This window comes from Octopus sinensis, linkage group LG26, assembly GCF_006345805.1.
Source record: "Octopus sinensis linkage group LG26, ASM634580v1, whole genome shotgun sequence".
Lineage (NCBI taxonomy): Eukaryota > Metazoa > Mollusca > Cephalopoda > Octopoda > Octopodidae > Octopus > Octopus sinensis.
Window position 1 is genome coordinate 22,336,625 of NC_043022.1, and position 16,581 is coordinate 22,353,205.

General features: G+C 37.9%; 1 protein-coding gene across 3 annotated transcripts in view; it reads right to left on the bottom strand.

The window, feature by feature from the left end:
• Nucleotides 1-16,581, bottom strand: part of LOC115224703 — a 76,629-nt gene that overhangs the window by 8,477 nt on the left and 51,571 nt on the right. For all 3 annotated transcript variants that reach the window (XM_036513570.1, XM_036513569.1, XM_036513571.1), the window contains 3 exons: nucleotides 16,170-16,440; nucleotides 8,839-8,891; nucleotides 1,118-1,220 (listed from right to left, as the gene is read on the bottom strand). In XM_036513570.1, coding sequence (XP_036369463.1) covers nucleotides 1,118-1,220; nucleotides 8,839-8,891; nucleotides 16,170-16,440 — 427 coding nt within the window. The remainder of the gene's footprint in view (nucleotides 1-1,117; nucleotides 1,221-8,838; nucleotides 8,892-16,169; nucleotides 16,441-16,581) is intronic.

Sequence of the window (16,581 nt, forward strand, 5' to 3'; positions counted from 1 at the left end):
GAGTCGCCTGTTGCTTCCACTAAATATTAATGAATATGTGTGTGTGTGTGTTAAGTTCTATTTTTCCTGTATACTCTTTTACTTGTTTCAGTCATTTGACTGTGGCCATGCTGGAGCACCACCTTTAGTCGAGCAAATCTTTGTAAGCCTAGAACTTATTCTATCGGTCTCTTTTGCCGAACCGCTAAGTTACGGGGACGTAAACACACCAGCATCGGTTGTCAAGCGATGTTGGGGGGACAAACACAGACACACAAACACATATATATACATATATACGACGGGCTTCTTTCAGTTTCCGTCTACCAAATCCACTCACAAGGCTTTGGTCGGCCCTAGGCTATAGTAGAAGACACTTGCCCAAAGCTAGAAATGCAACGTCTAGGAATCTAAAGGGGGGCATCACTGGACAGATGTAGTGTTTTTACAACTTTTTACCATAAGAGAGAATTTTTTCTCCATGGGAACTGCAGTGAATTTGCCTTTACAAATTGTAATATGTTACAAACATATTTTAACTAACCTAAGGTTTGCATTATGTGTGTGTGTGTGTGTGTGTGTGTGTTAGTGTCTCCTTGCCTTGACATCACGTCAGTTGCAAATAAGTGCCACCATCATGCATGCAGTGTTCTTTGTTTCAAATCTTCCATGAAAACGTCTGGCCTCGAGGAAAATATTACCTTGCTTGAAACCAGTAGTGCTGATGATGGTGATGATGCTTATGGTGGTGGCGATGATGATGATATTTGCTTCTTTATTACCCACAAGGAGCTAAACATAGAGGGGACAAACAAGGACTACAGACCCCAGTGCGTAACTGGTACTTAATTTATTGACCCCGAAAGGATGAAAGGCAAAGTCGACCTTGGCGGAATTTGAACTCAGAACGTAACGACAGACAAAATACGGCTACGCATTTTGCCCGGTGTGCTAATGTTTCTGTCAGCTCACCGCCTTGATGATGATGATATTGATGATGGTGGTGGTGGTGGTGGTGGTTATGATGTTGGTGATGATGATGTACACTCACTGAATCACTTCTCACCACTCATCTGTAAACCTCTAAGGAATACTATTCATCCTGCCAGACACAGAAAATAATTTTCCAGTCTTTTACCTTTGTTGTTCACTGCATTCTTGTTGGACTCTTTGACAGGCATTGACATCACACAACAGACCATCTTTAATTTAGGTGAATTATTACTAATATCCTTCTTTGCCTGATGAGAATGAAAGAAACATTTTAAAGTTAGACAAGGTAAACTTTATGAAGTGGTGATGGTGATAAAGCAGGTAGTTGTAACCGAGTGAGGATATAATCAAAGATGTCCTAGCTATGACCATCCTGAATTTCAGTTGTGGTATATCTAATTTACTTTATCTTTTATCTTTTACTTAGTCAATAGACTACAGCCAAGTCGGGGCACCGCCTTGAGGAATTTTAGTCAAATGAATTGAACCTGGTACTTAATTTTTGTTAAGTCTGGTAATTATTCTTATTTCTTTATTATCCACAAGGGGCTAAATTTAGAGGGGACATACAAGGACAAACAAACAGATTAAGTCGATTACATCGACCCCAGTGCATAACTGGTACTTATTTAATTGCCCCTGAAAGGATGAAAGGCAAAGTCAACCTCGGCAGAATTTGCACTCAGAACATAACGGCAGACGAAATACTGCTAAGCATTTCGCCCGGCGTGCTAAAGATTCTGCCAGCTCACCGCCTTTGGTAATTATTCTATCAACACAATGGTTATCAGTGGGGGACAAAACACAAACACACATACACACATAATGGTCTTCTTTCAGCCTCTCTTTACCAAATTGACTGACAAGGCTTTGGTCAGCCTGAGGCTATAGAAGACACTTGCCCAAGGTGCCACTCAGTGGGACTGAACCTGAAACCATATGATTGGGAAGCTAACTTCTTACCACACACAGCCATACCTTTATGTATATATATATATATATATATATAGTTTAGTTATAAGGATTCAATAGAATCTAGGCACATCAACATGTAGGATGCCAGAAATGGCTAGGTATGATAATACAGAGTTTACGGTGAAGTAAACAACAATGAAGGTATCAAGTGTTGGTAGGATATGTAAGTAGATATGTAAGTATCAAATCCAATTTAAACCATAGATCTGACTCTGGGGTTGGTTCTTTGTGTAGTTTAAGTATAAAAAGCAAACACAAATGGCATTTAAAATTTACAAAATCTGTTCTGGGAAAATTTTATTGATGTAGTCATGAATTACATCATAACATTTAAGCCAGAGATTAAATGTTATGATGTAATATCAACACAAATATTAGCCATAAACTAATTTAGATAAGGGAATTTAAATAATAAAGTCATTTGATCTCTTTGCTTCCTGCAAGACCATTCAAGTCACACCTGAATTTCCTATAAACTTGAATGTCAAATTTTGGAAGAACCACTTATCCAACAGTGTTGGATTCATCATGTTCAATTTATGAAATCTCACATGTTTCAAATCTTACCTGTTTAAAATTTTACCTGAAGATGATAGATTATATTTTATGATGTAATCTATGACTTCATCAATAAAATTCTACCAAAACAGCTTTGGTAAATTTTAAACCCCATTTGTGGTCTGTCCGTCCGTCCATCCATCCATCCATCCATCTACTTCAATCAATCAGGGTGGCCCAAAAAACCCAAATTTGAGAAATGTTGAACTCTCACCCCATCAATTTGTGAGGTTTGACATATAAACACTCTGCTTGAAATTCTAAGAAAATTCCACAGAATTTAATGTTGCCACTAAGCGATTCAATATTTTATTTTTAGCATGAAATGAAACTTATCATAATATTTTTTTTTTCTTTACTGCCCACAAGGGGGTAAACATAGAGGGGACAAACAAAGACAGACAAAGGGATTAAGTCGATTATATCGATCCCAGTGCATAACTGGTACTTATTTAATCGACCCCGAAAGGATGAAAGGCAAAGTCGACCACGGCAGAATTTGAACTCAGAACATAGCGACAGACAAAATACCTATTTTTTACTACCCACAAGGGGGTAAACAAGGACAGACAAAGGGATTAAGTCGATTACATAGACCCCAGTGCATAACTGGTACTTATTTAATCGACCCTGAAAGGAAGAAAGGCAAAGTCGACTTCGGCGGAAATAGCTTGTTATTGAGATATAGTAAAACTATTTCATTTATCAATGTATGAAATACTTAGTACAGTGACCAAATCATTTGAACAATACAGCAGACACATATACATATATATTCTATATGTCAGCCAAATGAGCTTCTTCTCTCCCTGCTTGGGTGAGGCTGCACTTCACTCCATGCCACAGGCTGTATTCACAAAACAATATTGTTACAGCTTTGTTGATGTGCCAGTGCTCCACAGCTGTAGTGTTTTAACCCTTTAGCATTTGAACTGGCCATATCCGGCCAAAAGTATTCTGCCTGTTTTATGTTCAAACTGGCCAGATCTGGTCTCTCACACCAACCCTACAATATCGTTTTAAAAATTAACAGCTACCTCATCAAAATCTCATAGCTACAAGATAATGCATGATTAGTTCAAAACAATGTAGATGAAGAAGCATTCATTTTGGCAGAATAATGCGAACATTAAAGGGTTAAGCAAACATGTCTATTTTAATGATAAGAAGTGAAAGACAAATTTGACTTATTGGATATATGGATGAAACGATTAGTAATAAAAAAAAAACTCCCATCAATTGGAGATGTATTACGATGCCTTTTCTATCTCACACATGATAAGAAAATGATATCAAACACAGATCATTTATTTCTCAATGCTCAGAGAGAAAAAGGAAGGCAAGGTTATACGAATGCTATTAACAGGAATTATGTTGCAAAGCAACAGAGGAAATACAGCCGGTTAGAAGGAGAGAATAGAAAAAAATCAGAAATTCTTTGCACAAAAGAGCAATCAATTGTTACTTTGGAAAGTAACAGTGATAACAGCAGTCGTCGGTCTAATGATGAGCCACGACCTAGATCATCAAAAACTCCTCCTAGTAAGAGATCAAAAACTCATGAGCAAATAATATCAGCTGATTTGGCATTGGATAAAGTTGAAATAAGCTATTGGAGTGCAATGTTAGTAGTATCTGCTACTGCTTCGACCTGTGGTAAAGATATTCCACATGCATATGTACATAACAAGTAATCTACATATATATATATGTTTGCTGATATATATGTATATAAGTATATATAAATGACCATAATATATCAGCTTTGAGGCACAACCAAATATTGATCAATCATACTGAAAATTCACTAAGAACATTTTTATACCTAACCTCATAATTTGCAGGGGTGTGATCTAAAATATAAAAAATGTAAAAGTCACTCTTATAAAATGGGCCACCCAAATACATACATACATACACTCATACATACATACATACATACATACTTACATACATACATATACTCATACATACATACTATATATTATTAATATATTGATCCTAAGTTGAAAGGAGTTCCACGTGTATACCATATTTTTAGCTTTCTCTGAGAGAGGGTTTTAACAGTGGTAAGCAGCAAGAAGCATAGCAGCTTTTAAGAGTGCATTATGAAGCTTTTATCCAAAACAAACTAAAAGGTATATCGTAAGAAGTTTGCTTCTCAACCACATGCTTCTGAGTTTGGTCCCACTGTGCGGTAACTTGGGCAGGTGCCTACTACTATAGTTTTGGGTTGACCGAATGTTTGTGAGTGGATTTCATAGAGAGAAACTGAAAGAGGCTTATTGTGTGTGTGTATATATATATATATATATATATATATTATATATATATATATATATAATATATATATATATATATATCATATCGTGAATACATATATATATACATATATACACACACACATATATACATACATATATATATATATATATAATATATATATATATATATACATGTATATATACATACATATATATATGAATATACATACATATACATACATTTATATATACATACACATATATATGTATATAATAATAATAATAATAATAATAATAATAATAATAATAATAATTGTGTACAGTGCTCAGGTGCACTACAACTCATCTAAAGTGTATATATAATCAGGTGTAGTTTCGACGGATTTCGGGAAGCATGAGGGCCTTAAAGGATGCAGTGTCATGGCAGTCAACAACTGATGCAGGCAGTTTATTCCACGCTTCAGCAACCCTGAGTGTGAAAAAATGTTTCCGAAAGTCATGGGAGCTGTGCTGTTTTCTGACTTTGTAGGCATGTCCACGTGTGTTAGACACATGGAGATCAAAAAGGTGTTCAGTGTTGTTGTTGGTGAGGTGGTTGATAACCTTGTGGGTGTTTACCAAGTCCGTCGCCAGACGCCGGAGCTTCAGTGAATCCATATGTGTGTGTATATATATACACACACACACATATATATGTATATTAGTGTAGTAAGTAGCTTGCTAACCAACCACATGGTCCTGGGTTCAGTCCCACTGCATGGCATCTTGGGCAAGTGTCTTCTACTACAGGGCCAACTATAGACTTGCAAGTGGATTTGGTAGACGGAAACTGAAAGAAGCCAGTCGTATATATATATATATATGTATGCATGTATATATTTCTGTGTGTGTGTGTGTTTGTCCCCCACCACCACCACCATTGCTTGACAACCAAAACTAGACCATTAGAATAAGTACTAGGCTTACAAAGAATAAGTCCCGGAGTCAATTTCTTCGACTAAAGGAGGTGTTCCAGCATGGCCGCAGTCAAGTGACTAAAACAAATAGAACAATAAAAGAATAATACACATATATATATATACATATATATATACATACGTATATACACATATACACACACACACACACATATATACATATACATACATATATATGTATACACATATACATATATATATATATATATATATATATATATATATATATATATATATATATATATATATATATATATACATATACCAACTCCTTTCAGAAAACATTATCAGAAAGAACTTCCTCTATCAGATCTTTGCTGGGCCTACACTTACTCTCTGATAAAATGGGAAACATTTACTCTGTGTCTCTGGAAATGTACTTTGGTTTGATATCAGAAGAATTGAATCTCAGTAATAAGCATGCGAAAAAAACAGCCCTGGACAAAATCAACGACAATCATTACCACATTACCATATTATCTCACAGTTGGGCCTGTTGGATAGAACCCAAACCTAATCTCCAAAGACTCCTCACTGTTTATTGTACACATATTTGTACATATATGTATATATATATGTGTGTGTGTGTGTGTGTGTGTATATATGTATGGAGGCGCAATGGCCCAGTGGTTAGGGCAGCGGACTCGCGGTCGTAGGATCACGGTTTCGATTCCCAGACCGCGTGTTGTGAGTGTTTGTTGAGTGAAAATACCTAAAGCTCCACGAGGCTCCGGCAGGGGATGGTGGTGATCCCTGCTGTACTTTTTCACCACAACTTTCCCTCACTCTTACTTCCTGTTTCTGTTGTACCTGTATTTCAAAGGGCCGGCCTTGTCACTCTCTGTATCACGCTGAATATCCCCAAGAACTACGTTAAGGGTACACGTGTGTGTGGAGTGCTCAGCCACTTGCACATTAATTTCACGAGCAGGCTGTTCCGTTGATTCGGATCAACCGGAACCCTCGTCGTCGTAACCGACGGAGTGCTTCCATAATCCATATGTATGCATGCATAGTTATATTTTTTGACATGTATATTTGTGAATTTATTTTGTACGTATGTCTATTACACAATAAATATACCTAAATGTATAAGATAAAATCAATTAACAAAATTACGTTGGCCAAATTATTTATCTATTTATTTATCATTATGATGAATGATTTACAAGTTACTTATTCTAACTGAATTTCATTGTTTTAGGAAAAATAAGTTTATATTATATTTATATTTTTATATTCAATCCCTTGTAAGTTTCTTACTCTTTTACTTGTTTCAGTCATTTGACTATGGCCTTGCTGGAGCACCGCCTTTAGTCGAGCAAATCGACCCCGGGACTTATTCTTTGTAAGCCTAGTACTTATTCTATCGGTCTCTTTTGCCAAACCGCTATGTTACGGGGACGTAAACACACCAGCATCGGTTGTCAAGCGATCTTGGGGGGACAAACACAGACACACAAACATATACACACATACATATATATATACATATATACGACAGGCTTCTTTCAGTTTCCATTTACCGTATCCACTCACAAGGCTTTGGTCAGCCCGAGGCTATAGTAGAAGACACTTGCCCAAGGTGCCATGCAGTGGGACTGAACCCGGAACCATGTGGTTGGTAAGCAAGCTACTTACTACACAGCCACTCCTACGCCAATAGAGACTTAAGGTTTGTTATTTTAATTCCTATAATAATGTGAACAAATAAAGAAAAAAATTTTAGTTGATTTTTTTCAAAATATTTCGTATTAAGTTCCAGTCAAAATATTTGTACTGACTATTAAATAAATCTTTATACTTGTATACATATAATCAAAATAAGCAACAAGTATATCCGAGGTTGCTTATTTTGATTATAATCACCCCATGGATTTATATGGATAATACCATACAAATTTTCTGGTGCCTTTGACTTAAGTATCATATTCATCTGAATCTAAATTTTGCTGAACTTATATATATATATCATCATCATCATCATCATCGTTTAACGTCCATTCTCCATGCAAGCATGGGTTGGACGGTTCGACCGAGGATCTGGGAAGCCTGAAGGCTGCACCAGGCTCCAGTCTGATCTGGCAGTGTTTCTACAGCTGGATGCCCTTCCTAACGCCAACCACTCTGTGAGTGTAGTGGGTGCTTTTTACGTGACACCTGCACAGGTGCCAGGCGAGGCTGGCAACGGCCACGATCAGATTGGTGCATTTTATGTGCAACCAGCATATATATATATCCACACACATGCATATACATATACATGTCCATATATATATTATTATACAATTAAAAAATGAGATCGGAGAGTTAAAAATTTAAAAATTGAGACATTGGAAAGTGTGGAGATGTAGATTCCATGTGCTGTTCATTCAAAGGGGTCTTGTGGCGCGAATGAAATTTTGAGAATGTAGTGGTAGCATTAAGTAGCTTGACAACTGGAGGTGGTGTGTTTGCATTCCCATAACTTAGTTGATCAGCAAAAGACACTGATAGAATAAGTACCAGGCTTAGAAAATAAGTCCTGGTGTTGATTCATTTGACTGAAAATTGAAGGCAGTGCCCTAGCATGGCCACAGACTAATGACTAAAACATGTAAAAGATTAAAGATTTTATATATAGGCATAGGAGTGGCTGTGTGGTAAGTAGCTTGCTTACGAACCACATGGTTCCGGGTTCAGTCCCACTGCGTGGCACTTTGGGCAAGTGTCTTCTACTATAGCTTCGAGCCGACCAAAGTCTTGTGAGTGGATTTGACAGACGGAAACTGAAAGAAGCCTGTCGTATATATGTACATATATATATATGCATGTGTGTGTTTGTGTGTCTGTGTTTGTCCCCCTGACATCGCTTGACAACCGATGCTGGTGTGTTTACGTCCCCATAACTTAGCAGTTCGGCAAAAGAGACCGACAGAATAACTACTAGGTTTACAAAGAATAAGTCCTGGGGTCGATTTGCTCGACTAAAGGCGGTGCTCCAGCATGGCCACAGTCAAACGACCGAAACAAGTAACAGAGTAAAAGAGTATATATATATACATATATACATGCACACATATTTCCTATATCAAAACAAATATAACACCTACCTCTGACATATTCTTTACATTGGTGTTAGGTGGAGGAGCTTTGTTGGTGCAACCTAAGACAAAAGACATATCAAGAATTCTCTAAAAAAAACCCTGAAGAGTTTTTAAACACGTTACTATAGTTACTTATAATACAAAGAGATGCAACTAAATACCATTTGGTATTTTTGTCTGGAACCATATTGATCCTCTCATCTATTGTTCTAAAGATCCCTTTATAAATAGTGATCAACTACAGTCCTAATATACAGATATAATTACATACAGTCCAGATCACACATGATTAAAACATGTGTTACCATATTTCTGAGGAAATACAATGATTTTTCTTTCAGTGAACTTTGGAAAGATTTTTTGACTGGAAACTGTTGGTGCTGCCACCTACTGTTGCTTTCACAGTAAGAGAGGCAAAAAGACTTTACTAAGGAATAGAAGAGAGGGTGAAGGTTCCTATTTCAGAGTTTATAATTTTATATATATTATTATTATGAGAGGTCTTTTCCTTATGAGAGCACATAAGAATTATAACCAATTTTTTTTCTTTTTAGGTGTCCTATTAGTTATAGATAATGCTATTTCACCTTTCTTATGCACTCCTCAGTACAACATAGTTGTATCTCTATATATATAAACGGCAAAATGTCTGTGTGTGTGTCCTTTATACAAATCCACAATTTTTCAGTTAGAGGGCTCGCACTTTCTATGGTCATTCAAAACCGTCCAAGGGTGGTCGTGCACATCTTTACATTTCCCCAGTCACTCCGCAAAGCGATTAAAAAGATCAATAGAAGTGACTTTTTGTGAATTTTCTATGCAAAACCTAATCAAAATGCTCGAAACTTGATACGCCGATTGAATGCCAGCTAACTGTATGTGATTGGTCAGAGATTTGGACAGTACTCACATGTATGTGCACATGCACGCAGCTGTATATGCATGCACGCAGCTGTATATGCATGCTGGGTCATAGTGCTAGTCATTATTAAACCGGAAACATAAGTTGACATGAAAATTTGCTGGAAGGTTCTAATTTATTTTACTTTTAAATAGGAAACTTGTATCACAGAATGAGGTGTAATCTCAAATGGGCTGGTGTCAAAATGATTAATGTGCAGGCACATGGCTTAGTGGTTAGAGCAGTGGACTTCCAGTCAAGGGATCGCGGGTTCGAATCTCAGACCGGAAGATGTGTGTGTTTATGAGCGAAACACCTAAGCTCCACGCGGCTCTGGCAGAAGGTAATGGCGAAACTTCTGCTGACTCTTTCGCCATAACTTTCTCTCACTCTTTCCTCCTGCATCTTGTAGCTCACCTGCGACGGACCAGCGTCCCGTCCAGGTGGGGAACCTATACGCCAAGGAAACCAGGAATCCGGCCCTTATGAGCCAGGCATGGCTCGAGAAGGAACAAACAAAATGATTAATAACACATTCCAGTCATTCTTGCAAATATTATTTAAAACTGGAGTATCACATGATAACAAACATACCCAGAGGTGGGCATGTAGCCAAGGATGGGGGTGGGGTATGGCATGCTTCAGACACTTTAGGGACAACAGGTTGCTTTCATCATCTGAGGCTGCTAAAGAGGCTTTAGACTATTTCCTTTGATTTAGTGGTATGTGAAAACATGTAGGTTATTAGAAACATGTGTGTGCACATGTGTACTATAGAACTGGTCAGTATTGAAAGCAATGCCTTCTTAATTTCCTATGGAGAAATAAACTGGAGACAAATTTATGTGTGGGGGTGTGTCTAAAAGCATTGACTACTTTATCTCTGACAACAAAAATCTTCTAAGTACACATTTGTATGTGTGTGTGTGTGTGCATATACACACACACACACACACACATATAGAGAGAGAGATTTACGGTACTGGTAATGCACACATACACATGTATATATACTCTTTACTCTTTTACTTGTTTCAGTCATTTGACTGCGGCCATGCTGGAGCACCGCCTTTAATCGAGCAACTCGACCCCGGGACTTATTCTTTTGTAAGCCCAGCACTTATTCTATTGGTCTCTTTTGCCGAACCGCTAAGTAACAGGGACATAAACACACCAGCATCGGTTGTCAAGCAATGCTAGGGGGACAAACACAGACACACAAACACACACACGCATATATATATATATACATATATACGACGGGCTTCTTTCAGTTTCCGTCTACCAAATCCACTCACAAGGCTTTGGTTGGCCCGAGGCTATAGTAGGAGACACTTTGCCCAAGGTGCCATGCAGTGGGACTGAAACCAGAACCATGTGGTTGGTAAGCAAGCTACTTACCACACAGCCACAAACAGAGATGAAAATTGACAAGTCATTTTATTCCCACCAATCAGGAATTATTATTGAGTTTGAGAATTCAGGAAAAAGGTAAGGAAAAATTTCCATCATTGGTATTTTGAGCTTACAATTTGAATTTTTCTGAAATATACATTCAGAAAGATTTTTTCATCTGAGAAAATTCACGGAATAATTTTTGTTTCTATTTGAACATATTTTCCAAAAGTTTATACCGAAATCTTTTTGTGTTTTATTAAAAAGGCACAAATCTGAAGAAATTGTCGAAAAAATTTGCTTGAACAGAAATCGCTTTGAGTTTAATTCATAAATACATAAATTTTAAGAAATTGTTACACTTACTATGATACTCTGCCTTAGAATTATTGCAGATTTCAGTGCTCACGCAAACTGTTTTGAAGCCACCCTAAGCATCAAAGTCTGGTAACAAACCCAAATACAGAACCAGAGTACTGACCCTAAAATTTATAAATTTATAAAGCTTGGTTTCTTATGCCACACACAACTCACTTTGTCGTTACATATATATAAATCAGTATAAAGTGTTGGTTAAATCGTTTATATTCAACTGACATTAGTGTAAGATCACTCAACGAAGCATACCTTTAGGTCAGTGTACTATGGAGTGTTGGTATTATAATGAACTACTGCCAAAAAATGAACTGAAGCAATAATTCTTGAATTTTCAATTTGATTCATCTAATGCTAAACAGAAGGGAATTGCAAACAAAGAAGTTTCGCAGCTCAAGGAAGATAGTATCATTTTTGCTGTCTTTGATTCCCTCATTGGATGATCAGTGCAGCCAGTTCTAGCAAAGCTTGATCCAAAGATTTATGGAAATCAGAAATGTGACTTCTTATCAAGGTCGTATACTGGCTGTCCATCCTTAGGGTATTTTCTTTCAAAGAAAGCCTTGTTTTGTTTTCCTTTAACACTTCTGCTCAAGTGGATACTTGCTTTATTAAAGATTGATATTCTAACTGGTATCATGCAAAAAACAAAAAAAAAACAAGGTTTAAATAAGCATGCAAAAACTCTGCAGCCCATATCCAAGCTATGGTAACATAAAGGGAACACCAACAGCGTTTATCCATAACATCTGTCTTCAATTTTGCAAAATGATCAATTGAGCAAAAATTGTAACTATATCAATCTAATTGTTGATATTCTTTACTCTCTTTTACTTGCTTCAGTCATTTGACTGCGGCCATGCTGGAGCACTGCCTTTAGTCGATCAAATCAACCCCGGGACTTATTCTTTGTAAGCCCAGTACTTATTCTATCGGTCTCTTTTGCCGAACCGCTAAGTGACGGGGACGTAAACACACAAGCATCGGTTGTCAAGCAATGCTAGGGGGACAAACACAGATGCACAAACACCCCCCCCACACACACACGCATATATATACATATATACGACGGGCTTCTTTCAGTTTCCGTCTACCAAATCCACTCACAAGGCATTGGTCGGCCCGGGGCTATAGCAGAAGACACTTGCCCAAGATGCCACGCAGTGGGACTGAACCCGCAACCATGTGGTTGGTTAGCAAGCTACTTACCACACAGCCACTCCTGCGCCTATATATTGTGCATTTTCTTTGGACAAACGAATTGCCTTTTTGATGAATTGTAAATGAAGCTTTTGAGGATCATTATTTGAAAGGTGAGACGCAGCCTTGTGATCTTTTTATGAAATTATTCCAATACACATTAGAGAAAGACTCAAACCTAATGGAATGTTACAGCATGATTCCAAAGAATGTGACCTATACCTCAGCAGCAACACTGAAAAAAAAATGTTAAAAAAAACAGATTATCTCTCACACTATGTGTAAATTTTACAGATCCATCTAAGCTAACCTGATAAAAATGGGAGCCAAATCAATCTTGAATCACACCCGGCCATCTTAAAACTGAAAAGGAGTCGTCAGAAAATGTACACTGAAGTATACCAACTAAAAAGACAGGATGGTCATACCTATTTCTTTACTACCCACAAGGGGCTAAACACAGAGAGGACAAACAAGGACAGACAAACGGATTAAGTCGATTATATCGACCCCAGTGCGTAACTGGTACTTATTTAATCGACCCTGAAAGGATGAAAAGCAAAGTTGACCTTGGCGGAATTTGAACTCAGAATGTAGCGGCAGACAAAATACCGTTAAGCATTTTGGCCGGCGTGATAACGTTTTTGCCGGAACGCCGCCTTAAAATGGTCATACCTAGCCTCTGCTCACAACAGCAACAAATGAATCATTAGTCTTTAGTCCTTTGTCTTAAATATTTAGTCTTCTTAGATTCATTTTTAATCTTTAGTACAAAGACTTTAATTCTTAGTCCACCAGCCATTAATCCATCCAAGTTCACCATATGTGTCTTTGAGTTGCAAAGGTTCCCTTTGGTTTCTTTGACAAGTTTTTAATATTTTTTTATGAGAAGCCACTATCCCTTAGTTCAACCATTTCCTTCTTATCCAGGCTTGAGAGTAGCAGGTGTCCATTTCAATGACCAGGTGAAGATACAGATACTGATGGGAAGAGAGAGAGAGATCCCTCAGTATTATCGTCTTGTTTCATTAATCTCAGAAGGATCAAAGACAAAGTTGACCTCTCACAGGATCTGAACCTGTAATGTAAAAGCTAGAACAAAAACTACACAGGATTTGTGGAATGCTCTAACATGTTGGCCAGCCAATCACTTCCAATGAATAAAAAAGCCTAAAAGAGAGAAAACTAGAAGGAGAAGGAGAGGAATCAACCTGAACACAAGGAAGGAAAGCAAAGTTGACTTCACACAGAATTTGAACTCAGAACATGTAGGGCTGTAGCAAATATGGATTTCACATTTTGGCACAAGGCAAATTTCGAGGGAGGGGCTAAGTCAGTTAAATCAACTCCAGTGCTCAACTGGTACTTATTTTATCAACCTTGAGAGGTTGAAGGGCATAGTCAATCTAAGTGGAATTTGAACTCAGAACATAAAGACAGATGAAATGCTGCTAAGCATTTTGCTTGGTATTTTACTTACTTACTTGTTTCAGTCATTTGACTGTGGCCATGCTGGAGCACCGCCTTTAGTCGAGCAAATCGACCCCTTATTCTTTGTAAGCCTAGTACTTTTTCTATCGGTCTCTTTTGCCGAACCGCTAAGTTACAGGGACGTAAACACACCAGCATCGGTTGTCAAGCAATGGTGGGGGACAAACACAGACACACACACGTATACATATATACATATATACAACGGGCTTCTTTCAGTTTCCGTCAACCAAATCCACTCACAAGGCTTTGGTCGGCTCAAGGCTTTAGTAGAAGACACTTGCCCAAGGTGCCACGCAGTGGGAATGAACCCGGAACTATGTGGTTGGTAAGCAAGCTACTTACCACACAGCCACTCCTGCACCTATATATATTATATATTTTTAGAATATATAATATATATATGGTGGTGGCGGCGGCGGCAGCAGCAGCTGAAGTAGTAGAGGCAGCAGCAGCAGCAGTAATAGTAATAATAATAATAATAATAATAATAATAATAATAATAATAATAATAATGATGATAATAATGATGATAATAATAATAATGATGATGATTGATGATAATAATAATAATAATAATAATAATAATAATAATAATAATAATAATAATAATAATAATAAATGCTCTGATGCAGTACCAGGCAGTGGCTCTCATGGCTTCTGATCTTAACTGATTGGAAGTGTTATCATGTACATTGTTTTGTCTTGGTATAAAAGATGGGCTACAGCAAATATTCTGCTCAATACCACAGATTTGCTTGTCAGTTGTTTGACCGTAACCAGTTGAGCATGTCCCTTAGTGGCTGACGATATGTGCATCTCTGATCACGTGCAGAAGTAGTGGGGGAGCATCATAGCCATGTGTTGAGAAGGATTCTTTGGGGTTTGAATAATTCACCTCTGGAAACATGGGTGTTTCGTTCAACGTCCTTAAACAACCCTTATTCAGGGACCTTTTGAGCGGGTGGGTTACTCAACCTCAAGAAAATTCTAACTGGGCCCCACCTGCAAAGTCATGTGCTGTTTATCTTGATATAAGATCATCATGTCGCGCACATATGGTTGTGATGCATGTGCCTGGTGTACCCTTATCAGACGGGTAGTCATGATGGGTATACTGGGCTTCGTATATTTTACCCCAGTGTCACTTTGATGGCATGCTCTGCTCGCTCACTCAATAATAATAATAATAATAATAATAATCCTTTCTACTATATGTACAAACCCTGAAATTTTGTTGGGGAGGGATTGATTACACTGGCCCCAGTACTCAACTGCTACATATTTTATCAACCTGAAAGGTTGAAAGTCTAAGTCGACCTCGGTGGTATTTCAACTCAGAACATAAGGATGGGCAAATTGCTACTAAACATGTTACCTGGCATGCTAATGATTCTGCCAGTTCACTGCTTTAGCTAGGACCAAGCATGCAAGCAATTTCTCCAACATGAATATTTGTCTTATGAAGAAAGGCTGAAGATGCTCGACCTTTATTCTCTAGAAAAACGCCACCGCCGTTGTGATCTCATTCTTGCTCACAACATCATAAGCAGAAAGTGTAACCTCTCGAAAGAGCTGTTCTTCACTCCTGCTCCAGAGCGTCAGCTGCGGGGTCACTCCGAAAAGCTCTATCTGCGACGATTTCATCTCAATCGAAGAAGAGGGGCTTTCTCCGTCCGGGTTGCAGATCTGTGGAATAAGCTGCCGGACGAGAAAGTGAAGATGTCGACGACTGCTTGGTTCAAAGTCTCTCTTGACCAGAAATGGCCTGAACTCTTTGCATGAACACCCTCCCTGTACATAACTCCATGTCCCCCTACATGGCCTTGCTTTTTGCTTTTTGAGTCAAAAAATTAACTAACTAACTAACTAACATTTCAGTTAATTAACCATCTTCAAAAATTAAAAAGCCAAAAAGAGAATGAGAGAGAGACAGACAGACAGACAGAGACAGACAGAGAGAGAAAATATTTACCTAACATTTTTGGAGTGTCTGATAGATATCCACTGTCTGGAGAACAACCTGATTGTAAGGTAAGCCCTGTCTCTGATGTCTTCTTTGACAAAGAGGGAGAAGATCTGTCAACAACTTTACTGCCTGAATTTGAACTTTCAGCACCTTTCTGGGGTGTTTTCTTTAAAATGGGATTGCCAACCTTCTTTGAGGCATATGCATTTTGAGACTGTCCTACTTTCGACACTGGGGTCGTATTCAAGGAGACAAAACTCCAGTGCTTCGCCGGTTGCTACAACAAACAAAAAGATATAAATCTGCTATATGCAATTGAGTTGGTACTTTCTTAAAACAGCCAGCTATGTACCATATTTAATGTATATGAAGGGGTGCTAAAAAGTTCCTGGTGTCGGGTGAAAGAAAATACAGGAGG